We start from the raw sequence: 27,413 nt of genomic DNA, 5'->3' as shown, positions 1-27,413 counted from the left end.
ATTTTTGTACAATGTGTACTTTCTCTTCTCAGGTGTAGTCCTCAATGACAATTTTTATTTTTAATTTTAATTTTTTTTCTATAATTCTTACATCATTTTTCATCTTTGCACAATGTATGCATTTTCATTATGGTTATATTCCCCATACAATTGCACCCCCCCTTATTTTGACTCTACTCTTTCCTCTCCCCACCCCTCACCCCCCCATAGTGTGTCTCTGGTTTATAGTTGCTTGTTGATTTTGATTTTTACTTTGTATTGATTAGTCTTTTTCCTGGTCTCTCTAAATTCCTGCTATGAGTGAGACCATCCGGTATTTTTCTTTTTCATTCTGACTTATTTCATTGAGCATGATCCCTTCTAGCTCCATCCATGTTGCTGCAAACTGCATGTGTTTATCTTTTTTGATTGCTGAGTAATATTCCATTGTGTATATGTACCACATCTTCTTGATCCAGTCATCTATTTTTGGGCATTTGGGTTGTTTCCACAGCTTAGCTATTGTAAATAGTGCTGCTATAAACATAGATGTGCAGGTGCCCTTTGGAATTAATGTTTCTGTGACAATTTTTAAGTGGAAAAGTCAGTACTCAGATTAGAGTTGACACTCCAGTCTAAACTAAGCCTTTCTGAAAGAAAGAGTAAGGTCACAATGTGAAGCTTCACCAGAAAACAAGTACTTCTTTTTCAAATGGCGAAATGGAGAAGACTTCAGAGATTCTAGTAGCTGGTTCTGAACCCATAGCAAGAGAGCAGCAAAGTTGGAATGGATTCCAGATGTCCACAAACACACCACTTAGCAATAGAAAACTGAATAATTTCCCATTATTTTAAAAGAGGTTGTTTCCAAGCAAGTGAGAATTAAGAGGCCTGAAAACAGAATTTTTCACTTCCAGTCACCTTTAAACTTCTGAAACTAACATGGTACCAGCAGGAGAAAACACAAAGTTGTGATCCTAATCAAATTTTGCACCATCACATGCTATTTCAACTGATTACTAGAACTAACAGTCTAAATAATACTGAAGAATATTTAAAGTAGATGAAGATCAACAATGTTTTTTGCTTGCTTTGTTTTGCTTTTTTGCCCACATATACAAAACAAGAAATAATTTTCACATAAGAGCTGTTTATTTAAAACTCTATTACTGGTTACATCACTCTATTACTGATTACATTAAATAGAGTAATGGTTTACATTTTTTTCTCCCTGGGTCTTTGTAATAACAGAGGACAATTACTAGATTTATATGCCATTTACAAAATAGCTCAATAGTATAATTGAAACTTTCAGAAATTTAGTGAGAACAATTATGTTATTTTAAAGGGAAAAGAATGATCTAGAGAAATCAAATCACATCTATGTGTCAACAATAATTTCAAATCAGACCTGTCTCTTGTAGTTGTACGTTGATACTATTAAGAAAGCCTAGTTGAACAACAACAAAAAATTAAACCATCGTGGCAAGAAATTAGTAATAGCAAGAATGACTGGTCTCTGTAAGTAAATATTTTCCTGGTTATACATAAAGCCCAGGCCTGGCAACACACAAGAACGTTTAAAGTGATATTTTATTTTTCTATATATAGCTAAGTCTTTAACTTTCTGCACTTAGATCACTTCAGTCCTTACTATAGCCAAGCTACTCCAAATACTCAAGTCATTTGCACTGTGCACATACGGCACACACAAAATACACACACACACTCATATTCAGTCTTCATATAACTAAAAAGTATATCATTTTTAATGACTCCTGGAATAGGTTATTTATACTAGAAGTTGAATTATAAAGAGAGACACATCATTAAGTCTTGATGTTTCAAGAGATTAAATCAACAATCACTTTAGGGGACCTTCCCTGTGATAACTGTATTTCAGGATCACACTCTAGAGTGATGGCCTCAGGAGGGTCTCTTATAGACTGGCAGGAAGCTTCTGAGGCATGTATGGGAGCATTTTGTCTCCAAAGGATATTATGTTTCAAACAGAAAACTTAACAAAAAACCCAAGTACTAACATTAAAAAATTCCACAAAAATAGTCATTGTATCCAAAGCTTAGCTATTGTAAAGAGTGCTGCCATAAACATAGGCAAATGCCCCAAAACAGATGATTGGATCAAGAAGATGTGGTACATATACACAATGGAATATTACTCAGCATTCAAAAAAGATAAACTCATGCAATTTGCAGCAACATGGATGGAGCTGGAAGGGATCATGCTCAGCGAAATAAGCCAGAAAGAAAAAGAAAAATACCAGATGGTCTCACTCATAGCAGGAGTTTAGAAAACCTAAATAAGGGACCAGGAAAAAGATTAACTATAATAAAGAAAAAATCAAAATCAACAAGCAACTATAAATCAGAGACACACTATGGGGGTGGGGGTAGGGTGAGGGGGTGGGGTGAGGGCAGGGAGAGGAGGGATTGGGGTCAAAATAAGGGGGGGATAAAATTGTATGGGGAATATAACCAAGATGAAAATGCATACATTGTGCAAAAATGAAAAATGATGTAAGAAATACATAAATAAATAAAAAATAAAATAAATTAAAAAAATAGTCACTGTAATTCATTTCTGTTTGTACTACAAAGGGTAAGATAATTTTTATGGCTCTCTGTCCCAGAAGTTTTTAAGATCATTGGTCTAGAAAGCTAGAATTCCAGTCTTTAAATAAGGTTCTATCAGAGGGAATTTTCATGTCAGTATAGGTAAGATAATTTGACCATCTGTTGTTTCCTGAATGTTACATAAAACCTTCCACCATATGTCAAAACATTCCATTTTACCAACCTTTATGGGATTTCAATTCTACTTTCCCCAGTTGGCTGACATAAACATCTATGGCACCCTGATGAGTTGAGGCCTTTAGACATCCAGAGGATGAATCTAGAAGGAAGGAAAAACTGTGAGTATAATCATTCTTATTTGACAACTGGAATTATAAACTTAAAATACACAGTTCTGCTTCAACATTAGGATAAACAGCTAAGAGCCTTGCAAGATTTGTATTTTCCTCTTAACTATATATTTTTTCAAATTCACAGTATTAATTTATTATTGCTTAAGTTTCTATTTATATTACAATAACATTTAAAAACAGACCAAGGGCCTCCCGGTGGCGCAGTGTTTGAGTGCTGGGTTGTGAAGCTGCTCGCAGCTTCTGCAGCGCCGGTTTGATCCCTGGCCACCAGCGAGGGTCCCATATGGCAGCGCAGACCTCTCCTGCGGCCCGCTGCTCCCCTCAGCAGTGTACTTCGGTCCTTCTGCCTTTTCTGCTCCCTGCTCTGGCTCTGTTGAATTCTCTCACCCCCCGCACCTCTGGCCTATATCCCAGTTCTTGTATGGATAAATACATAAATCTTTTAAAAAAAAATCAACAAAAAACAAACAGACCAAGATAAGCAGTTATAAAGCTATACAGGTTTCTTTATTAATATTGACTCATGCTACTATTTTTAATTTTTAATTGAGGTATATTTGGATGTCCCCCATTAGTTATCACCCCCATAGTGCACCAAACACCCAATCACCCATCCATAACCATTGTCCATTAAGCTTCCTTCCCTCTTCATTCTTAACCTCTCTTACACAACCTCCCTACCTTGGTGCTTCAATTCTGTAGCCAGCTTTCAAGGGTTAGTTTTTATACTTGCCTTTATCTTACTCTTAGTTTAGTCACTTTATATTAAACATATTATATGACGCCATCCAATATTTATCTTTATTCTTCTAACTTATCTTTTTTGATTACTGAGTAATATTCCATTCTGTATATATATCACATCTTCTTGATTTGCTCATCTGTTTGGGAGCACTTAGGATGTTTCCATAATTTTGCTATAGTAAGTAGCACTGCAATAAACATTGGAGTGGAAATTTCCTTTCAAATAAGTATTTCTGAATTTTGGGGGTAGATGTCTAAGTGTGGAATTACTTGGTCAAATGGCAGATCCATTTTTAATGTCTAGAGACACCCCTGTACTACTTTCCATAAGGTCTGGGCCATTTTCATTCCCACCAGTAGTGTAGGAGAGTTCCATTTTCTCCACATCCTGGCCAACACTTCCTCTGGTCTTTTTTTTTTTTTTTTAAAGATTTATTTATTTATTATTTATGCAAGCACTGGGTACAGTCAAAAGCGTGGGAGGGGGAGAGAATTCACCAGAGCCAGAGCAGGGAGCAGAACAGGCAGAAGGATGGAAGTACACTGCTGAGGGGAACAGCGGGCGGCAGGAGAGGTCTGCGCGCCATGTGGGACCCTTCTCCAGTGGCCGGGAAGCAGCCGGGAATCAAACCGGCACTGCAGAGGCTGCGGGCAGCTTCGCAACCCAGTGCTCAACCGCTGCGCCACAGGGGAGGCCCTCTTCTGGTCTTTTTGATATGAATCATTCTCATAGGTATGAGATAGTATCTCATTACCATTTTGATTTGCAACTCCCTAATGATAAATGGTGATGAACTCAGAGTCTACCATCTCCTAATAGGAAAGCAGGTGCTAGGTGGGACAGAGTAAAGTTCTACCTGAACTAACTATCAATATTTGGAAATTTGTACTTTTTCTCCCACGGGCACAGCATCACATGTGGTGATTTGCTCTAAAGTACAATTAGCCATTAGTTCTGGCCTAGGATTACAACAGTAACAGTAATAATAAAAAAAAAAAACTTCTACTGAATTTTTACCATATATCAGACACCGTGCCAAAGCGCTTTATACATATCATCTCATTTAGTCTATACAACATCACTAGATGATAGGTACAAACTGTTAATTCTAATTTTTAGATGTGGAAAATGAGGAACAAAGAATTTAGGTAACTGCCCAAGTGCAGAAAGTGGTGAAATCAGAATTCTACTTCTTTTTTGATTAACAGCAAACCTATATAATATATACAGTATGGTAAACCAATGAACTTCAAGAAATATTTCATGTATTCATACAGTGGGTTGGATTATATGACCTGCACATCAGAATTCTATCAGGTTAAGCAGCTAAGCTGTAAATACTATTTACACTAATATCACAAATATAGCTATTTTTAAAAGCATGCAAAAGTGCCAATTAGCAGCTTAGCACATACCTACTGTGATGTTACCCGTCTTGCTTTCTAATGTTATATTTCCTGTAAGGGAGAAAAAGAAAAGATATTAGTAATAACCTAGAAAGAATTATATGGTGTCCTACAACATGGTTGGTTTGTCACAATGTTATTTAATAATGTTGTTTTTAAGCTCTGACAGCATGACTACAAAATAGTCACCATCCTTTCTGGAAAACCTGGAAGAAAAATTATGCTTCTAAAACCCATAATGACTTAAATGTATATGCACTTAATGTTTAATACTGAAACATCAATGTATTTATCAGACCACACAAAGTCAAGTTTTGAAACAACACTAAAAAAATCAATGGGAAAAAGTAATTACTGTTATTTTCCAGGCCAGTATGCCATGAGTTAAAGCAGTTTGTGTCAGGAATAATGAATTCATTGAAGAATGACTAACAAAAAAGTTTCAAAGGTTTCCATCTTTCAATGAAAATATATTTTCCAGGACATGTATAGGGGTATTTCAGTCATTCTTTCCAGGCCCTTCTCTCCAATGCCAAAAATCAGATTTTTCTTTAGAAGTATGCTAGTATGTACAATTACTACTGGAACCATACTGCCCATATTTACTGCAGCAGAAGCAGTAAGCAGTATTACTTCTACCATAGTTGCAAAACTGTACTACAAATTAAGGGAATAGCTTGTTTTTAAAGACTTGTTTTATGCATACAAGAGCTGGGGTATAGGCCAGAGGTGCAGGGGATGAGAGGATTCACCAGAGGCAGAGTAGGGAGCAGAACAGGCAGACTGACTGAAATACACTGCTGATGAGAGCAGCAGGTGAGACAGGAGAGGTCTACTGCGCCTAAGGGAATAGCTTTTATCTCAGAACTAATATAGGGTAAGTGAACTCATTTATTTCATTTTGTGCATCTTATAAATACTGATGTGTAGCAACATGTAGGAGAAAAGTAAAAAGAGCACTTGATTCATTTGTTCAATAGTCAGATGCGCTTTGATTATAAAAATCTCTCTACAAGTCTCATTCCATCATACTTCATGTGAGTGTATGAACAAGGGGAACTAGTTCAGAAATAATACTTACCTTGTGTGCACAAGTTAAGCTTATAAAATCATTTTCAAGTCTAAGTTACAGGTTGTAAAGATCCTGTTGAATGTGTTTTGTAAATATTACTTCATTGGTGTGTTCTCTTTCAATTTTCAAACCCATAAAGGTAAATTCACTATCACATGCCAATAGTAGTCAAAGACCACATTTCCTAAGATGGTTTCCAAAGACTCCTGCCTCTAAGTATACATATCTGTGTATAATTTCTTTCCTTCATGTGTGGATTATACCTAATGATTTGCTTTTAACAAAGGGACTCCAGGCAAAAGTGATGAAATGTTACTTCTAAGGTTAGGTTATGAAAAGATCCCGCTTTTTGTCTCGTTAAGCCTCTTTTGCTCCAAGGCTAGCTATGCTGTCAAACACCCTTTGAAAGAAGTTCACTAGCAGGAAACTTGAAGCAACTTCCATTGAACAGGATCTGAACTGGAGCCTGCCAACATCCACAAGAGTGTGCTAGTAAGCAGACTCTTCCCTGGTTAAAAATTCAAATGAGCATACAGCCCTGGATGGCAGCTTAATTACAGCCTGATGAGAGATCTTAAGGCAGAGTACACAGTTAAGGACATGACCATGTTCCAAACATGTCCAAACTGCAAGACAATAAATATTGTTTTCAGTGAATTTGGGGGATAATTTGTTACACAGAAAGCGGTAACTAGTACAGATTTTTAAAGCTGTAAGTGGGGGCTACTATAATAAATAGCAAAAAAATTTATAGTAGCTTTGAAACTTGGCAATGGGCAGAGGTTAAAAGGATTTTGAAAAGCATGTTAGAGAAAACCTACATTACCTTGAACAGACTGTTAAGAGAAAGAAAGCTATACTTTGAGTATGTGCTTCCCATGAGGAGTTGAAAGGATCCTTGTTATGTAGTAGTAGAAACTTACCAACATTATCACCTACAGTAATATGGAAAATAGGAAATGTACCTAATGAATGTCCTAGCTAAGAATATTTCCAAGCAAAGTCAAAGTGTCATTTTTTTCTTGCTGCTTATGGAAAAATGCAAGAGAAATAAAAAAAAACTAGAGAAAGAACTGTTAAATAAAAACGGAGCCAGGACATGAATGGTTTTGAAAGTTCTCAGCCTCTCAAAGTGGTAAAATATGTTGAAGTTAAGAATGGCTTCTAACTCAAAAAGTTCTTTCAAAAGGTCCTCAGGAAAGCTTGAACCTCAACATCTCTGTAGAATCCATATTTTTGAAGAGCCTTTTGCATGTGTTTTTGTCTAGTGGAATAAACTCCAAAATGACTCACAGAAGGCTAATAAAATTTTTAAGAGTATTATATCAACAAACACACAGCCAACTTGGACTGAAAGGGACAATGATAGCACAAATTGAAAAGAGATCACTGGACCCCCACATTCTATTGGCAGGCTGAGGAGAAAACTACTTCGTTGCAAGGCAATGGAAAGAGGAGAACTAACAAAAGTTTAAGAAAGAGCAATTATAACATACGCCAAAGATTGCCAGTGCCCACCAATATTTGTGGGGTTTCTCTTTCCTTAGAATACTGCTAAAATCTGTATGTCAGCCTCTTGCAGTTAGATAAAGCCATTTAAAAATATGCAGTGGGTATAGCAGAAGTTGTATATATGGCAGAAGTTGTGTACACACTTTAACACTTGGTTTCTGAAACTTCTCACATATTCCTCTATAATATCTCTTCCTTTTGTGGAAGTTTATAAGTCACACACTAAAGATGGCAGTATCACCTTTTTGAAGGAACCAAGTTTTCCAAGGAACAAGTCCAAATAATATATAAAATAGCAATATTTTGTGTCAAATGTCTAAATCCTGAAAGAAAAGAAAAACAACTATTGTGTCTGCACCACAAAGGAAGCTATAATTCCCTTACAGTATTTTTTTAAGTGTCCACCTTCAATATTAACATAACATTATATGTCAAAACTGATAAACTGAACCTTTACAATGGACTTAGGAATACTAGGATTTGAACAGAGCATTTTCTTGAACTTCATGAAAAGTTCATGTAATCTAGAAGCTTCTTTCCTTTAAAATGTTATATTTTCTCTGAAACATAAATTCACAAGGCAGATTTAAAATTCATCAGTAACTACATGCCCTTAAAGCAAATTGGCACCCTTCTTTATGAAATTTTGAGTGTTATCAAAGTTTTCAACAGCATTAGTATAATTAACTTTTACTTCTGTGACAGTTTCTAAGATCTGAAGTAGTTATTTAAGGACTAGTTTAAACATATAAATGTTGCTAATCTCTGGGGAACAAAGAAGTTTTGAAATATAGAGAAAATGAGAAAACTAATACTTAGTAACTTATTGATCAAGGTATGTTCCTCAAAAACTGAATTAAGACCCAAAGTTACACAAGGAATCTAAACATACAGTTTTATTTATTATTTATTCCAAATAATATCATAAATTACATATAAAACACTAAAACAACTCATTGAATAGTCCTAATCAATTTGTAAAATTATAAAGAAAAGCAATCTAAACAAACCATTTTAACGAAGCTTTTCTTTCTCTCCGAATCAAGAGACTACATTTATATATTAAAAATGTATTTAGGGGCCTTTTGGGTGGCGCAGCAGGTTGAGCACAGAGCTATGAAGCTGCCTGCAGCTTCCGTAGTGCGGGTTCAATTCTTGGCTGGTCACCGAGCATCCCACATGGCGGGGCAGACCTCTCTTGTCTAGCCTGCTGCTCCCCTCAGCAGTGTCTTCGATCAGTCTGCCTGTTCTGCTCCCCACTCTGTCTCTGGTGAATTCGCTCACCCTCCCGCACCTCTGGCCTGTACCCCAGCTCTTGTATAAATAAATCTTTTTAAAAAAAATTTAAAAAATATTTAGAATATGTATACAAAGTTATCTATTTTACACACATATTTCTTTTAAAAAAAATCATATTCAAAACCAGACTATAATAAAATGTACTTCACACAGGATATAGAGAGAAATCAAGACAGTAAACTTATAAAATTTTAACTTTATCTTTAGAAATTCAGAAATATAAAATTTTAAATGAAAGCTTTTATTAAATAGTTTCTTTTGTATTAGAAGGTACACATACTCAACCAACCTTAACAAATAATTAATGTTACTAGTCAATTAGCTTACTTATTTTCTTACCTAGAAAAAGCTGTATTTAAAAAGTCCATTTGAAATCAACAAAAAACTATGAACCAGAGACGCTTTTTGGGGGGTGATAGGCGGGAGGGGAGGGATTGGGGTCAGAATGGGGGGGTTGCAATTGTATGGGGAATATAAAAATAAAATTTATTAAAAAAAAAAAGTCCATTTGGAAAAACATTTAGGATAGATTTTTTTCCTTCTTTTACATCTAGAAGTCAACCTGCAAGGCCAGGAGGGACATATTGCAACTCTCATTATTCTTTTCCTCATTAATGAACACTCTTTAAGTACTTAGCACTATGTTGAGCATTGGTTATCATCGAGTATATAAACAAACAGAAAATACAGATCAGAAATAAACTTCACGTTCTCCCTTCCTTTCATGGAAGCCTTAGAAACCAGATACTGAAAATGAAGATAGCAGCATCACTTTTATGGAATAAACCAATTCCCTGAATGCTTTTGTGGAGCAAAGTTGAACAGGAAGACTGTATGGAACATCCACATTTTGTGTCAGATGTCACAAGGCATAATAAATGATTCTGAAATTACAGTTTACAATATACTATAGAGCTAAGCAGTCAATCTGTGCTGTGGTGCTGTCTGCATAGAGAAAACAGCTCTAGAATGAGCCAAAGCAATGATGGAATCTGTGGTTGCAATCAAGAAATTTACCACAGCTATGTACACAAATTTGTCTGAGCAATGTTTTAAAACATCTCCTCGAAAGTCAAGAAATTTGGGTCAATTCCTTCCTTTCACTTAATAAGTTGCAGTTGAGAGCAAACAATCAGACATTTCTAAGTTTCCTTTTCTACATTTGTAAGTAACCAATTGTCCCTAAAGTGAAAGAGGCTGGTCCACTTAGGCACTCAATAGATATTTGCTTTCAATATGTCCTCAAAACACTCACCCACTTCCACAATGGCTCCAAGCTCATATACCTGGTAAATCTACCAAGAGCTACTTACTGCATTATACTATATAAATGGCATTTTCCAACATCTGTGTATGTTGGATAATTAAAAATGTACCCCAAAAAATAATCTGTTCAAACTTTGCTTAAAAAAAGGAGTCAAGGACCTTCCTAGTGATGCAAGGAATTAAATCTCAGCACTATCAAGCTATCAGCAGCCACTGCAACATGAGTTTGATCCTGGCCAGGGAGCTAACCCACATGGTGCAGAGCTCTCCTTCCTAGCCCACCGCCCCCCTCAGCACTGTATTTCAGTAGATCTGCCTGTTCTGCTCCCCATTCTGTCTCTGGTGACCTCTCACCCCCCCACCCCCACACTTCTAGCCTATATCACCATTCTTGTATGCATAAATTAAAAAAATATATTAGAGTATATTTGGCAGCACATATACTAAAAAAAAAAAAAATTAGAATAAAATAGAAAAAGGAGTCAAGGCAAATAAATCCTGAACAGGCAGGTTTCAGAATATTCCCCAAATTTGTTTTCTGTAAGTCACATATTTACAAGTAGCAACTTATTTTCCCATAAAAACAAGTTTTAAGATTCCTAAGTCAGTTTGTTTAAAAATAGCCAAAACACACACCTAATATGTGTTATATCACCGTTATCATTTAGAACAAATAATTCACTGAACTGTATATTCCGAATTCCAACTTGGGATAATCCTCGAGAAATATCTCTCCCTACTAAAATCAATAGCTAAAAATAAGGACTTCCCTTCACCAGCCATGACTCTTACCCCACCTACTAGGATGTACAGCTAGAACACTAACTGCTCTTCTGTACCCATCCTCCTCCAAATTCCAAATCAGTAGCGTGTTCACATAATCCTTTAGGAGAAGGCAGATGCAGGGATGACATGGGAGAGGGAGGCAAAAAAAAAATAGGTTTATTTAAGGGGTGATTTAAAAAGTAGATAGGGACTAATGGTATGACTAAGAAATTAGGAGGTTCTCTCTTTTATATACTTGCTACCACTGGAAAAACAAAACAGTAAGGGTCAAGGACTAAATGGGAAAGCAGAGTTGAACAACATGGAAATTCTTCTGCTGTAGCAACTGGATCACACTTTCCCTACCGCTACTTCTTCTCACTGCTGTACTAGTATTACAAACGAGGAAGATGACATTCAATCTTTCCATTGGACTGTGAGTTAAGAATAGGTACAGAGCCTCCTTGGTGGCACAGGAGGTTGAGTACAGAGCTTGTGAAGCTGTCTGCAGCCTCTGCAGCGCGGGTTTGATTCCTGGCTGGTTAGAGAGATACCCACATGGCGCGGCAGACCTCTCCTGTCTCACCCACTGCTCCCCTCAGCAGTGCTTTGGGTCTGTCAGCCTGTTCTGCTCCCTGCTCTATCACTGGTGAATCCTCTCACCCTCCCACACCGCAGGCTTGTATGCCCAGATCTTATATAAATAAATAAAATCTTAAAAAAAAAAAAAAAGGATAGGTATAATCTCCTGCCCTACTTTATACAACTAGTACCTGAAAACTGTAGTAGATGTGTGATTCATCATTCAGACCCCCTTTTATAACTGAAAGGCTTATAATCCTAGTTATTGGGAGAACTGCTGACAGTCCTCAATTATTAGCTTTCTTAGGGAATTGCTTCAGCTGAAAAAAGGCCACCTTGGCCCATGATCATATTCCTTTCTGGGGACACTTGCATCAATGATTGGAGATAGGGCAGTGTCTTCACTACAGCTTGAGACAACTCTGAGGACCATCCAGCTCCAGAGCTCCCTATTAGGTGTGTTGAAACTACATCACAGTTCAGAGGAAATTTCTCCATGGGAAACTGGCTCTTTTCCTTTATTTCCATCTCAGAGTCTGATCTTAAAAAACTAAATCTGATGGGCCTCCCCTGGTGGCGCAGTGGATGAGCACTGGGCTGCGAAGCTGCCCACAGCCTGTTCGATCCCCAGCTGCCAGTGAGGGTCCCACATGGTGCGCAGACCTCTCCTGCTGCCCACTGCTCCCCTCAGCAGTGTTTTCAGTCCTTCTGCCTGTTCTGCTCCCCGCCCTGGCACTGGTGAATTCTCTCACCCTCCTGCGCTTCTGACTGTACCCAGTGCGTGTATAAATAAATAAATAAATAAATAAATAAATAAATCTTTAAAAAAAAAAAAGGAAACTAAATCTGAGACAATAGATCACATTTAGGTGTGATCCAACTTTAAAATCACCCAAGGAAAGGTATGTGACTTCATATTAAATGTAACAACTTCAAAAATGCCAAAGACTGACTCCTTTATCCCTAACAATTAGTTTCCACTTTAGCTACTTTAAGTAATCAAGAGACTTCTTAGATTATTTTAAGGTACCCCTCAAAAAGCACATTGTTTTAATATCATGTAAGCTACTGATGACAAACTACACAATTAAATTCTCACCTAACTTTTAAAAGAAAGCAAAAAACCACATTAAAGTATTTAAACATGGTATAAAGCACTGCAGAGAACAGAACTGTCTTCACTGTGGATTTTAATCGACATCCAAGTTGATAAGAATTGTTTTCCGGGCCTCCCCGGTGGCGCAGAGGTTGAGCACTGGGTTGTGAAGCTGCCCACAGCCTCTGCAGCGCCGGTTCGATCCCCGGCTGCTCCCCGGCCACTGGAGGAGGGTCCCACATGGCGCGCAGACCTCTCCTGCCGCCCGCTGCTCCCCTCAGCAGTGTACTTCGGTACTACTGCCTGCTCTGCTCCCCGCTCTGGCTCTGGTGAATTCTCTCCCCCTCCCACGCTTCTGACTGTACCCAGTGTTTGTATAAATAAATAAATAAATCTTTAAAAAAAAAAAAATTGTTTTCCACTAAAAGCTATTTAATAAATTAAATATAGTACATTTAATTGCAATTAATAATTAGAAATGCAGTGCTTAAATAAAATTCATTGTTAAAATATGAAAAGTTACAAATACCCAGAACCATTCAAGGCACACCTGAGTAAAAAAATAAACAAACAAGGGGTTAAAGTCTCAGCATTATCAAGCTGTCACCAGCCATTGATGCATGAGTTCGATCTCTAGCCAGGGAGCTAACCCACATGACACAGCAGACCACTCCTGTCTCACCCACTGCTCCCCTCAGCAGTATATTTCAGTAGATCTGCCTGTTCTGCTGTTCACTCTGTCTCTGATGAATATTCTCAGCCCCCACACCGCTGGCCTACACCCCCATTCTCGTATGCATAAATTAAAAAAAAAATCTTAAAAAAAATAAACGAGTAAAAAACTATTTGCTTTACCAAGATACAACTCCACTTGTACTCAAGCTATGTTGGGCTCAAATAGTATCTTAAGGATGGATGATGAGGTTTAACTATTAAAACTCAAGAATTATTTCAAATATGTAAGTACTAACTTTTAAAGATTCCTTTAAACATAAGACTACTTGTCAATCTGCTACACAGCATGGCTACCACCTAAGCATGCTTTTTAATAACATTTAAAAATTCACGCTCATTAATAAAAATTGGCGATTTTGCCAAAATTCAGCTTTACTGTAGCAATGAGTGGCCTATATGTGGAAAAAATTTGAATCTAATCTTCCTGGAAAATGATTCAAAAAGGTACTTAGTAGACATGAATATATTATACTTCTTGCCAGGATAAGCGATTCTTAATTTTATCTGTATATATTTCAAAAAAACATACCTGAACTTAAATCATTCCCTGTGTGGAAATTTAAGAAGCATTTTTTAACAAAGTAATGTTACTTGTTTGTAGAGACATGTTTTAGAAGTTACAAGAAGATCAAAGAAAACTGAAAATGATAAAGAAAACTGAAAATGGCAGGGTGCTGGGAAGACCAGGTACAATTACAAATACACATTTAAGTACTTGAACCAAAATTGGTATCACTGAGTTTCTAGAATCAGATTTCATACACGTTCATTAATTTATCTCATCCTTAGCTTTCCCATCATAACAAAAGCTACCACTCAGAACCCACTGTTATTTTTTAACACTGCTGCGGTGTACTTCCTCTGAATATCTCCTGCACTTATCTTCTTGCTGCTTTTGTAAGAACTACATTAAAAATCAGAATTATTACTTCAGCTTCATGCATAAAGCAGAATATGCAATATGCTGCCAAAATGAAATCTACTGATTCTATGAGTCAAATTAGTCTGCAACTAATTTTGGAGAGTAGCAGCTTCCTGGTGACATATCCCTCTTCAACCACAAAGAAACAGGGTCACCTCTTAATATATATGTTATATGGAAACTCTGTGAAGTGTCAGCCCCTTGTCATCTTACCATGAACACTTCCTAATGAAATATCCCCAGCAGCAGAAGACAGAAGTGATGATTCTGTATAAAGATACTTGGCTTTCAGCAAACCATCTTCAGTAAATATATTAACAGAACTTCCCTGCAGTTTATCTGCCGTCACAGTCTAGTAAGAGAAAGACTCATATCAGTTCATTATAAAACAAAGACTGGTAAAAAGCCAAAATGGTACCTACAAAATTAGTAACTACATAAAAAGTTACTACCTAGTACACACACAAGATTATGTGCAATAGTGTAGCGTTAGTGGAATGTACAATACTCCCAAAACAGTACTCCCAATTATTTAGATCACCTTTAATTTCTCTTTATGTCTCACATTTTCTTTTCTTTTCTTTTTTTTTTTTTAAGATTTATTCATGCATACAAGAACCGGGGTATAGGCCAGATGTGCAGGAGGGTGAGAGAAATCACCAGAGATAGAGTGGGGAATAGAACAGGCAGATGGACAGAAAGGACTGCTGAGGGGAGCAGCTGGCAAGGAAGGAGAGGTCCGCAGCGCCATGTGGGTCTCTCCATGGCCGGCAGGGATGGAACCTGCAATGCAGAGGCTGCAGACAGCTTCACAGCACTGCGTACAACCACCTGCGCCACAGGGAGGCCCATGTCTCACATTTTCTATGTAAACCTCTTTTGCTAAATTTTTCCCCATTTTTGTATTTTCTGGTATTAGAGAAGATATCTTTCTACATGCATAATTATGTTGTCTAACAGTTTAATTTCTTCCCTTCTAATCCTTATATTAAGTCTTTATTTCCCTGTTCTTTCTTCCCTTACCGTCTGACTCAGGTATTCCAATTCAACAGTGCACAATAGGCTGGGACTGCAAGCATCCTAATCTTCGGCCCGTTCTCAAAGGGAAATGTTTCATCATTGAGTATGATGTTTGCTTTAGATCCCTTTTATCAGACTAAGGAGGCTCCCCTGTGTTTCAAATTTGCTTTGCTGTTACTGCTGTTTAAATCATCAACGAGGGCCTCCCCGGTGGCACAGCGGTTGAGTGCTGGGTTGCGAGGCTACCCGCAGCCTCTGCGACACCGGTTCGATTCCCAGATGCTCCCTGGCCACTGGAGGAGGGTCCCGCATGGCGCACAGACCTCTCCTGCCACCCGCTGCTCCCCTCAGCAGTGTACCTCGGCCCTCCTGCCTGCTCTGCTCCCTGCTCTGGCTCTGGTGAATTCTCTCACCCTCCCACGCTTCTGACTGTACCCAGTGCTTGTATAAATAAATAAATAAAAATAAATCTTTAAAAAAAAAATAAAAATAAATCATCAACGAGTTTTGAATTTTAGCTTTATCTGATTTTAATGTACTGTCACATGATTTTTTTCCTTTACTCTTCAACAGTCTATTTCTAGAGGGTTTCCCATTTTACATCTAATAAATCAGTGGCTTTCCATTTAACAAAATGGAAGGAAGTTTATATTTATCCCTAAACTCCAGTTAACAGAATTTAATATGTATTTATGTCTCAAATGTTGAGCACCATGTAAAGTGACAATATCTGGTTAAGGAGTCCAACTGCCTTTATAGTAATTTAAACAAATGATTTGTGAGCCTAAACATAATTGTTGATCTAAACACTGATCCCCAGCAAGGTTTGCCACAGTTTTGCTCAGGGTCAAAATCAAGTATTAACAACACTGCGGTGTTTAAAAGAAAGAACATCTGTGTTCTCAACATATAGGTATCAATGTTATCTACTTCAAATGTCCTTCAAAAAATGTTAAAAGTCAGAATGTTATTTAATAAGAACAGAGTTCCAAGAATACTAAAATATTAGAAATAAGAGTATAAAGAGAGAAAGAAAAGTAGAGGTTCCAATGTGAAGACATTTTACTTTGCAATTGGATTTGCATATATAACTTTCTTTTATGATGGACTTCCAAGTAAATAATTAAGACCCTTACTTCTTCTCCATCACAGTTTCTTTTAAACTAATTGTGGATTCATAGGAATTAATAATTTAAATCTAGTTTCAATAAGTCTGTCATACAAAAAGATATTTTACTAAATTCAGATATGTGGGAATACAAATGTTTTTTATTCCCAAGCAATATAGTAAAAATACAAAATTCTGGAAAAAGTATCTTTGAACTACAAAGTTACTTCATGAAAAGTTGCTCATGTATAGTTTCATATTCTTCAAGTATTTCCATGAAGCAGACAACAAGTAGAAATATTCTAGTTTTTTATAGATAGTGAAGCTGTTTTGGGGAATACCAAAAAGATAAACATTGAAAGAATATTTGAAAGTTAATTGAATTGGCAAAGAGGCACTTTTGATTAGAGTCCCCTCCAAACCAAATATAGTCATTGGGAGACTTCTTATTAGTATCTGGGAAATGTCAAGGATTTACATTGTTTAATAAACACAAAATATTTTACTCTCTAGGAAGCAAGAAAAATATTCTCCTTTGCCCTACTGAAGCAAATGAAAGTAGAACCCCTTCCCCACCATAATAATATAGATGTTATTTTCACTCATGATTCGAAAAGAATTACTGAAGGCCACAATAATGCACTATATCAGATACTAACCAGAACAATTAAAGTTAGTCTACCACAATTTACAGCAAAATACTGAGGCTCTGATTTATAGTAATTGATACTAATAGAACAAACAGTCAAAAACAGCCCCTTTGGATTAAACTATATAGTTTGTTGGGTAGTAGAAGTAGCTATTTAAATAAAGAACAAAAAGCAGAACCAACCAAAAAGCAATACCTGACAAATACTGTTTTTATTTTCTTTTCAACAGAAGAAAAATTTTTCACAAAATATAGTTATTTTAAGTCATTATTACATACAACAACCAATTTTCAAGGAAGCACTGTGGCTTTGTAGTCTAAACTAAGAAAGAAATCATACATTTACTCTTATTGTTATGCTAAATCACAAAATGTTGATTAAAAAAATCCAAGTTATGGACTTAAAACAACCAATATTTCTTGGAAAAGCGCTTGGAAAACATTAATGCTATGTAATGGTGCCATCTTGTGGAAAATACTGAAGAAAGTTTTGAAATTCATTCCTCAACTGTCTAAAGACAAAACAAACAGGGCTTGGCAAAATACTCAAATACACCTAACGACTAAAAATTTAATTCCAATACTAGCAGTATTACTTAATGATTGATTTTATTTTATTTTATTTTATTTTTTTTAAAGCTTCTTTTTTTTTAATATTTTATTTATTTGTTTGTTTATTTATTATTTATACAAGCACTGGGTACAGTCAGAAGCGCGGGAGGGTGAGAGAATTCACCAGAGCGGGGAGCAGAGCAGGCAGAAGGACCGAAGTACACTGCTGAGGGGAGCAGCGGGCGGCAGGAGAGGTCTGCGCGCCATGTGGGACCCTCCTCCGGTGGCCGGGGAGCAGCCGGGGATCGAACTGGCGCTGCAGAAGCTGCGGGCAGCTTCGCAACCCAGCGCTTAACCGCTGTGCCACCACGGAGGCCCTAATGATTGATTTTAATCCATAATCATAAAAATAAAAATCTCTCCAGAACTAGAATCAAATATTATTTAAAATTATTAGTGATTCCAAATAAGAAACTGTGAAAAGTAAAATATTACAAACTAAAATTTAAGCCATTAATATTTAATCACCTCAATTTCAAATCTGAACGTACCAATAAGATAAAATGCATTAAAAAGGAAATGTTAAGCCAGTTTGTAGAACCAAACTGTGAACTAACTTGATGCAAAATTGCAATTACTAAAAAAAAAATTAAGTTCCACTAATTTGAAAAGATATATGCACCCTTGTGCTTATTGCAGCATTATATATAACAGCCAACAGTTGAAAAACTACCTAAGTTCCCGTGGACTTAAGACTGGATCATGAAGATGTGGTAAATACACATCATGGAATACTACTCTGTATAAGAAGAACACTATACTATATAAGAAGAAATCCCGCAATTTGCAACAATATGAATGGACCTAGAGAATTGAATGCTTAGTGAAGTAAGTTATTTTCACTCAGTTGTGGTGTATTGAGAAACCAACAAATGGATGAACTAAAATAAATATAACCTTTTAGACTAGAAGATTGGGTAAACTGAGCAAAAGGTCAGTTTTACAGTGAATGAGACAACTGAGCTTTTCGTGGAGAATTTAATGTAGTACATATACATGCTGATGCTTAATGATGTACACCAGAAACCTACATAAAGCAATGTTATTTCAATATAAGAATGTTTCAACCTTACACTTTTATCTGATGCATGAATATCTATATTTCCATAAACGGTTCCCAGACAGATCACTTCACCTCCTTTTGTTTGAACATGTACTTTTTGACTCTGAAAGACAAAAAATACACACAGTGAAAAAGAAAAACTTTAACTTACACTAAAAAACAAATATCTAACATTTTTATACATTTCTTTTTAAATAATAAAAGAAAATAGTAGTAAAGGAACCAGGGATTAAATTAAAATGCACTGTTTGGAATAATATCAACTAGAAAAGAATGCCCGCTACTATTATAGGAATTAAATAACCCATATGGACTTAAATGGAAAAAAAGAAGAGATACTCAGGTGTTGCAGTAGCTTCTCAAGGAGAGCTTAGAAACTGAAGATCTCTGTGACAAGCTAAGTAAACAACGATGAGGATGACAACAATAATCACTATTACTGTTCATCATTAATATTCATCATTACTAGTTACATACTTTATCACTTGCTTAGCATTTTCTCTGCACCAGATACAATGTTCAATATTAGATCACGTGCTGAAACACAAAACATCTCAAAATTTATATGAAAATAGAAATTACATAAAGCTGGCCTCCCTGGTGGCGCAGCGGTTGAGTGCTGGGTTGCAAGGCTGCCCGCAGCCTCTGCAGCGCCAGTTCGATCCCCGGCTGCTCCCCAGCCACCGGAGGAGGGTCCCGCATGGCGCACAGACCTCTCCTGCCGCCCACCGCTCCCCTCAGCAGTGTACTTTGGTCCTTCTGCCTGCTCTGCTCCCCGCTCTGGTGAATTCTCTCACCCTTCCGCGCTTCTGACTGTACCCAGTGCTTGTATAAATAAATAAATCTTAAAAAAAAAAAAAAAAAGAAATTACATAAAGCATCTTCCACGGTCACATAGTATAAGCCTAGAAATTAAGCACAAAAAGAAGTGTGAAAGAAACCAAAACATGTGAAGACTAAACAAAAAGCTTTTGAAAAATTCCTCAGTCAATGAACTAATCAAGAAGAAATTAAAGAGTATCTGGAGAGGAGAAATAAACTACCATATCCTAACAAATGCTTTATGAAGGAAATACATAGCAGTATGGACCCACATCAAAAAAAAAAAAAAAAAAAGAAAAATCTCAAATAAACAACCTAATTTTTCAATTGAAGGAACTAGATAAAGAAGTGATGTAAGGAAAAATTAGTAGAAGGAAGAAAATAACAGTAATTAGAGCAAAAATAAATGAGACAGAAAACTAAGAGTTCAAAAGATCAGTGAAATCAAGAGCTGGTTTTTTGAAAGGATAAACAAAATTGACAAATGCCTAGCTAAGTTCACTAAGAAAAGAAGACAAAAAAACAACTAACAAGAATTAGAAAAGTGAAATTATAACAGATGCTGCAGAAATGCAAAGAATTATACATACTATGCATATCATATGCAAACAAACTGGACAATCACAAGGAAATGGACTAATTTTTAGAATCATACAACCTTCCAAGATTGAACCAGGGCAAAACAGCTTATACAGACTAATCACAAATGCAGAAATTGAAAGTGTAATTAAGTTTCCCTAAGAACAAAAGCCCAGGACCAGGTAGCTTCTCTAATGAATTCTACCAGATCTTCAAAGACGACATAATACCTTTCTACCCAAACTCTTCAAGTAGATTGAGATAGAAAGTTCCCTACTACGTTTTATGAAGCCAGCATTACCCTGATCCCAAAACCAAACAAAGATAGCACATACAAAAAAAGAAAACTATATGCCTTTATCTCCAATGAATATAGATATAAAAATCCTCAACAAAAACCTTAGCGGACACAGGCAAATAAAGAAGGAATAAATCTTGGACTTAAAGAATTTAATTTAATGGTTACTAGAAGGGATAGGGAGGAGGCAGACAGAGGGGGTAAATGGAACACGTGGTTTGGTGGAGTGTGGAACATGTACACATATGGAAGACCAATTGTAACCCCAGTTAAAATTTAAAAAAGTTTTTAAAAATCTTAACAAATCAAATCCAGCAATATATTAAGAGAATCATTCACCGAGATCAAGGTTTTATTCCAAAGATGTAAGGGTTAGTTCAACACATGCAAATCAGTGTCATTTACCAGATCAACAAAAAGGGAAGATAACTAAATCCTTAATTCCATACTGAAAATTAATTCAAAATGGATTAAGGACTTGGGTATAAAATTGAAAACATAAAATACTTATTAGAAAATATAGGTAACAATACTACTGGACATCAACTGCAGAAACGTATTTGGGCAAGAAAAACAAAAAATAAACTAGTGGGAGTATATCAAACTAAAAAGCTTTTGGACTTCAAAAGAAACTATCACAAAAATAAAAAGGCAATATACTCACTGGGAAAAATAGCTGTATATAACACATTTGACAAAAGGTTAATTTCTAAAATATATAGTGTTCACACAATTAACAATTAAAAAAAAAATAACCCAATTGAACATTCTAAAGAGACACTTCTCCAAAGAAGAAATTCCAATGGTCTACAGGTATATAAAATGTTCAACATCATTTATAAGGGACACACAATTGAAAATCACAATGATATCATCTCACCCCTGTGAGAATGGCATATACTAAAATGAATGACACTCAATATCTGAAAGTAGAACAGTGTTGGTTTAATATTATATTTCATAGTTTAAAAATTTAAAATTTGGGCCTCCCTAGTGGCGCAAGGGGTTAAAGCACAGCACTGTGAAGCTATCCGCAGCCTCTGCAGCATGAGTTTGATCCCTAGTCAGCCAGGGAGCTACCCACATGGCACAGAAGACCTCTCCGGTCTCACCCACTGCTCCCCTCAGCAGTGTGTTTCAGTCATTCTGCCTGTTCTGTTCCCCACTCTGTCTCTGGTGAATTCTCTCACCCCCCGCACCTCTGGCCTATATCCCAGTTCTTGTATGGATAAATACATAAATCTTTAAAAAAAAATTAACATTTAAAAAATTTAAAACTATTGAAACAAAATTAGAAAAATGTACATACCTTAATAGTCTGTAAGATGCTGGTACCCTGCTCAGTTTCAATTTTGCAATTATCACACTCAATATTTTGGATTTTTACACAGCCAGACCCTGATGACTTGATATTCAAATCTAGAAACGAAAAAAGAAAGAATAAGCACTATGGTTAGTGGGCTCCCAAGCATTTTAGTATCCCACAGAAATCCAGCTCTTCAGTTATATCCATATTATTGATCCCCGGAAAGCTCATAGTTGTCAGTACAAAGGGAAGGGGTCTCCTATCAAGGCAGCAGGAGCAAATGTTAATAATGGCCTTTTCTCAGTTTCTAGAAAGAAAGCATTATTTCTGCTGCTGTATATCATCTAAAGAGAAACACAGGCGTCAAGGAGGCAAAAGACTCCAGTTTTTATTAGCACCTCTGGGGAAGATCAAAGAAACCTCTACCTCACCTAGAAAAGAAACATACAAATTAAAATAAGACAGCAAATTAGTAAGTCATGTGATAAACTGGATAAGGCAATTAACCTATTCTCTCTTATGTTCATTATAAATATCTGTTTACAAACTTCCCTCAAATTAAAAGCATACTGCAGATGCAATGATGACTGGTTTTTTAAATTTTATTTCTACCCTGTCATATCTAACAATTGAAGATATTACCACACATTTACCTCAAAAGGTATCTGATGGAAAAAAGGGAGCAATTTTGAAAAATCTAGTACTGCATAGTATTGAAAGCACAAGATTGCACAAATAATGGTGGTATCTGAAGACAGTTTAGAAAAGGAGACACAGATGCAATTCTTAACTTTTTAAGGTATTATATTGGGTGTCTCTAAAAATTTTGTAATTGATATTTAACACTTAATTCAAATAAATATTAATGATTTCCCTAGTAAGTACTGACCAGATTAGAAAAATAAAAAGTATGTTACTATAGTGCCAGTAAGGCACAAAGCAGGTTTTCTATGATCCGGGTGGAAGTGCAAAGGAGGAGTCCTAGAGCCCCTTTTCAGGCTTTTAATGATCTTTCTACACTACTTGTAGTGAGGCAACCAGGTGATGGCAGGCAGGGGGGCTGGAAGAAGTCTTCACTCTTTCTGGGCTCTCTGGCTTTCTCTCCTGGTCTCTTCGCTGGTCTCAGCTGCACCGCCCTCTTCCCCATGCATCTTCTGCAGCCGAGCTCTGTTACTGGCTATGCCGCCCTTATATACTCAAGCCTCTTGGCTCAGGTGTGCCCACTTACACATGCCCACACTGTACTGCAGGTGCCGCCATCAGGCTCACGTGTAAGACCACAGGGGTCGATCACTGATGCTAATGGCAGGCAGGCAGAAAATACCTGATCACTTCCATTTGCCCTCCAGTTACTCAAAACACAAACTACTGGTATCTAATGCTCCAGTTTCAATAGTTATGGCATGAAATTTCTACATTTGTGTAGATGGCAGTCTCTATAAAGGTTTAAAATAACAGCAACACGTTGCATGGGATTAACCCAAACTATATTTTAAAAAAAATTTGCCCCATACTTACATGGATGCAAATGTAACTGCAAGATTTTTACCTACTTAATGTTACAACATAAGGTTTGATCTAAATCAGTGTTCATAGATATGGAGTAAGTGAATGTATGTTACCCTCAATTAGTAAGAAGTTAACATTAGATGCTGAGTAGCAGTAATGCCACTATCACCCATTCACTGAAACGGGTAAGACAAACTGGCACAGGAGTATGAAGAAAATTAAATTCCTATGATTTGAGGGGCCCATGAAATAAACACATGGAAAAAGCATATTGGAAATGGGACTCTGGCTCTAAATAAAGGAATAAACAAATAAAGAGGTGCGGGATCACCAGCACAGATAGTTTCATTTCTATCTCTGTTGCAATTAAATTTTGCTTCTTTAGTTCAACACTCAGTTTATTTTATACTACCACAATATAGCAGCAAATTTCCCCTCCCACATTTTAGATGAGTGTCTTACTCATCTAGAATAATTAAAAGAGGCTGGAAAGCAATAAAGGCATCATTGAGTAGACTCCAATTAGTTCAGATCCCATCTCCAGTACTTTCTGAGTGAGAATAGGCGTATTTCCTGATCTACCCCCACCACTGTATGTATCACGAAGATACGGATTTTTTCCTATTTTTCACCAGCAATAGTTATTTTATAAAACTTGCTGTATCTCAATTTCCTTATCTGAAATGGTGACAGTAACAGTAATTTATAGTACAGGGCCTCCCCGGTGGCGCAGCAGTTGAGCGCTGGGTCGCAAAGCTGCCCGCAGCCTCTGCAGCGCCAGTTCGATCCCCCTGGCTGCTCCCCGGCCACCGGAAGAGGGTCCCACATGGCGTGCAGACCTCTCCTGTCGCCCGCTGCTCCCCTCAGCAGTGTACTTCTGTCCTTCTGCCTGCTCTGCTTCCCCCCTCTGGCTCTGGTGAATTCTCTCACCCTCCTGCTCTTCTGACTGTACCCAGTGCTTGTATAAATAAATAAATCTTTAAAAAAAATTTATAGTACAACTGTAAGGATTAGGAAAGATTATTATTGTTAACTGCTATGATGATTATCATCATTATCATCCTTCAGTCCCAACAAGGAGGAAAGTCTGGGGAGATTTTTCTAGAAAAGTGTGCACACAGTAGGTTGCCATTTGGGAAATAACAAAGAACCCACAACTAGGAAACACAGCTTGCAGGTATTATCAATTGCTTTCCCAATAAATCTTTGTGTTTTTCTTCAAAACCTGCCACTCATAAAGAATTTCCTTAAGCTAGAACGAAACGAGTCCTATCCGTTTAAAACAAAGACCCGGTCCAGCTTAGACGTGGAAAATCTCACAGACAGGGCTGCATGGGGACAGGCCTCCATGCCTGCAAGCAAGGGAAAATGTGAATGAACTGACATGCCAATGAATTTTCAGGAAAAATCAAGCCTGAAAAATAAACCACTCTCCTATTGACCACGTTCAATGACAGAAATGGAAACAAAGTGTCCAAGGATAACATAGGAGACGCCACAAATGTTACCTAACCTCGATTATTCCTAACATGTTTGCATTCCATTAATGAAAGTTTAGTAACTGAGAACCTAATTCTTAACTACCACAGGGAAACTCAAAGTAAAACAAAAGTAGCAGCTTCCAAAGGAGAAAATTAGATTAGAAAGTCAGATCCGGAGACCAATGAACAGTGAGAGGCGGCCTAATTTTCAAGCTTGCAGGATGTACCCCGGACCCCAAATCCGTATTAACTTCACTTGCCAAACTTCAAGGGCGCGTTCACCTCCACGGACACTCGCGGGTCGATGGTGTCAGACAGGATGGTCACCTCCTTCAGCGCCTCATCATACCTCACCTGCAGGCCGGCCAGGTCCGGCGCCCCGCCCTCCACGCCGCTCACCGCGACCAACACGCGGTCGCCGTCCGGGTAGGTGAGGGGATCCAAGGGCCGCAGGGCCAGGTGACACGGAAGCCGCGTCCGCAGCTGACCGAACGGGCTCACCAGCAGCGACCACTCCTTCAGAGTCCGGCGCGCAGGGCCGGGCGGAGGGACCTGCGGCGCAGACCCCTGCTGGCGCTCGCCCCCACCAGAGCGGGACCTGGCGACCTCGCGCGCCCCCCCTCGGAACCCGCCCCGCCGCAGGTAGCAGAGCGCCCGGCCGCGGCTGGGGGCAAACATGGCGCGCCCCTTTGGCGCTCCCTCAGACCACCTCAGCCACAGGCCAGTCTATTTGGTCACTGCGCCCGCTCAGGCCAAAAGGGAGACGTTTGCGAGTGTTTGCTGACGCAAAAGCAAAATTGCTCTTTCACTCCAGCAATTTAAAATTCAGCGGCACACGGAAAAGTCAAAGCTCGGAGTTATCAACCCTGACGCGGACTCCACGCCTACGTAGTCTTCTTCGCGGTGGCCGACGGGATAGGTAGTTCTAAAGGGCCACAGAGCGAAGGAATCTGGGCCAGTTAGAAACTACATATCCCAGGAGGCAATGCGCAGGGTAAAACGTAACAGCAAGTGTTAGACTGGGCTTGGAAGGTACACGCTCTGCTCAAGCACATTAGCCATTGGAGGGTAAGTAAAAAAAAAAAATCTACACGGGACTCCAATTGGCCAATGGAAAGCGCGGAACGGGCAAGGTAGGTAAGGCCGTGTGGTTTCCTTGGATACCGAGGACGCGACTTCTTTTGGAAAGGGTGGAGCTTTGGAGTAAGCCGCAGGAGGCCAAAACCCACACAGAAAAATAGGAGCTTAAACAAGAATCAGGACCAAGGGAAGAGGTAAGAAACTGAGCTTTTAAAGTTGAGAATTAGATGCAAACTAGGAGTTCCCTTAGTAGGTAGTTAGATCCACCCTTCTCTAAATCAGTGCAAGGTCTGCGAATGGAGAATTGCCTTGACAAGAGAACAAGGAGCCGGATCGGTGATTTTTGAGGGAACTCCCTCTGAGTTAGAGAATAGTGTTTAGAGACCCTGCCTCTTTACTCACTCGAAGTGATCTTAGGTTGGACATCATCGGGCGTCTCTGGGTTTTCATTATTCGCTGTTAAAATGACAACGATAATACTTTCCTTGTTTAGCAGGATTTTTGTAAAGATCCAAGAGTCTACAAAATAGCAATGTAAAGTACTGTATTTTTGTTTTAGCGGTAGCATTGACTCTAAGTTGACAAGAAAAATCTGAGAGATCAGAACTTGTGTTGATAGCAGCATTGATCTCTTTTCTACAGTGAGGCTCAGTTTTAGGGACAAAAGATATTTTAAAAGAGACAGAGTCCACTTAATGCAATGGAAAGAGCATGGAACTGATTATTTTCCTAGTGCTGCTACTGGTTTGTCTGTCACCTGGATCTGTTTTGTTTTTTTAGCTTTCAGATGAACAAAGATTGTATTAATTGACTCTTAAAGAACTCTTTTACCTTTTATTATTTTATGGGCAATTTAAAAATACAGGAAAAATTAATTTTTCCTCTCCTGCTTCTCTCTCTGTTTTGGTGCTCCTACCTCCTATTCTGTAAGTTCTTTGAAAATTGACTAAAATATTTTTTTCTGACCATGTTTGAAAATGAAGAAAATTATTGATATTAGGTTTAATGTAAGATATTAAAAAGTTATTGATACCTTAAAATTTTTGATGGATCATTGATCTTATCTGTCTCATAAATCACTAATATAAATTCCACCTTACATCTGAATGACATAGCTTGCAACAATGTTCATATGCATTATCTCACTTTATCTTCACAAATCATTTTGTGTTTAGCAAGACAATTATTATCCTCACATCATACATGGGGAAAGAAATGCAGAAAGATTAAGGTTAAATGCTAGAAGGTGTGATCCTCGTATCATTCTGTCACGAGGTATTTCTATCCTCCTGACACCTTTGAAGAAAAAAAATTATTCATCAAATGAATGGAAAGTGTAAAATTTTACAGAGTTCGGTTAAACAATAAGGATAAAGCACATTAAAAATATGTACACCCATAACCTGAAAATTTCTGGAATTTAATGTACACATAAAATTAGGCATTTCTAAAAAAACTTATGTTAAAGGAATTTTGTTTTACCAGGTTAGTTATTCTAATAAAGAATTGAAACAACTTAGGGGCCTCCCCGGTGGCGCAGCGGTTGAGCGCTGGGTTGC

At 37.6% G+C, this 27,413-nt stretch overlaps 1 protein-coding gene across 1 annotated transcript in view; it reads right to left on the bottom strand.

Moving 5' to 3' along the window:
• The window catches only part of FAM185A (family with sequence similarity 185 member A), a gene marked incomplete at both ends in the record, with an annotated part of 44,283 nt that extends 18,831 nt beyond the window's left edge, over positions 1 to 25,452 (bottom strand). The window contains 6 exons of the mRNA XM_084230612.1: positions 2,798 to 2,893; positions 5,088 to 5,129; positions 14,541 to 14,679; positions 18,790 to 18,882; positions 21,788 to 21,897; positions 25,035 to 25,452. Of these exons, the coding sequence (XP_084086738.1) occupies positions 2,798 to 2,893; positions 5,088 to 5,129; positions 14,541 to 14,679; positions 18,790 to 18,882; positions 21,788 to 21,897; positions 25,035 to 25,452 (898 nt within the window). The remainder of the gene's footprint in view (positions 1 to 2,797; positions 2,894 to 5,087; positions 5,130 to 14,540; positions 14,680 to 18,789; positions 18,883 to 21,787; positions 21,898 to 25,034) is intronic.
• Positions 25,453 to 27,413: the final 1,961 nt, after the last annotated feature.

This window comes from Talpa europaea (genome assembly GCF_964194135.1).
Source record: "Talpa europaea genome assembly, chromosome: 3".
Taxonomy (NCBI): Eukaryota; Metazoa; Chordata; class Mammalia; order Eulipotyphla; family Talpidae; genus Talpa; species Talpa europaea.
Note: the sequence above shows the minus strand (reverse complement) of the source record. Positions and strands in the feature narration are given on the sequence as shown.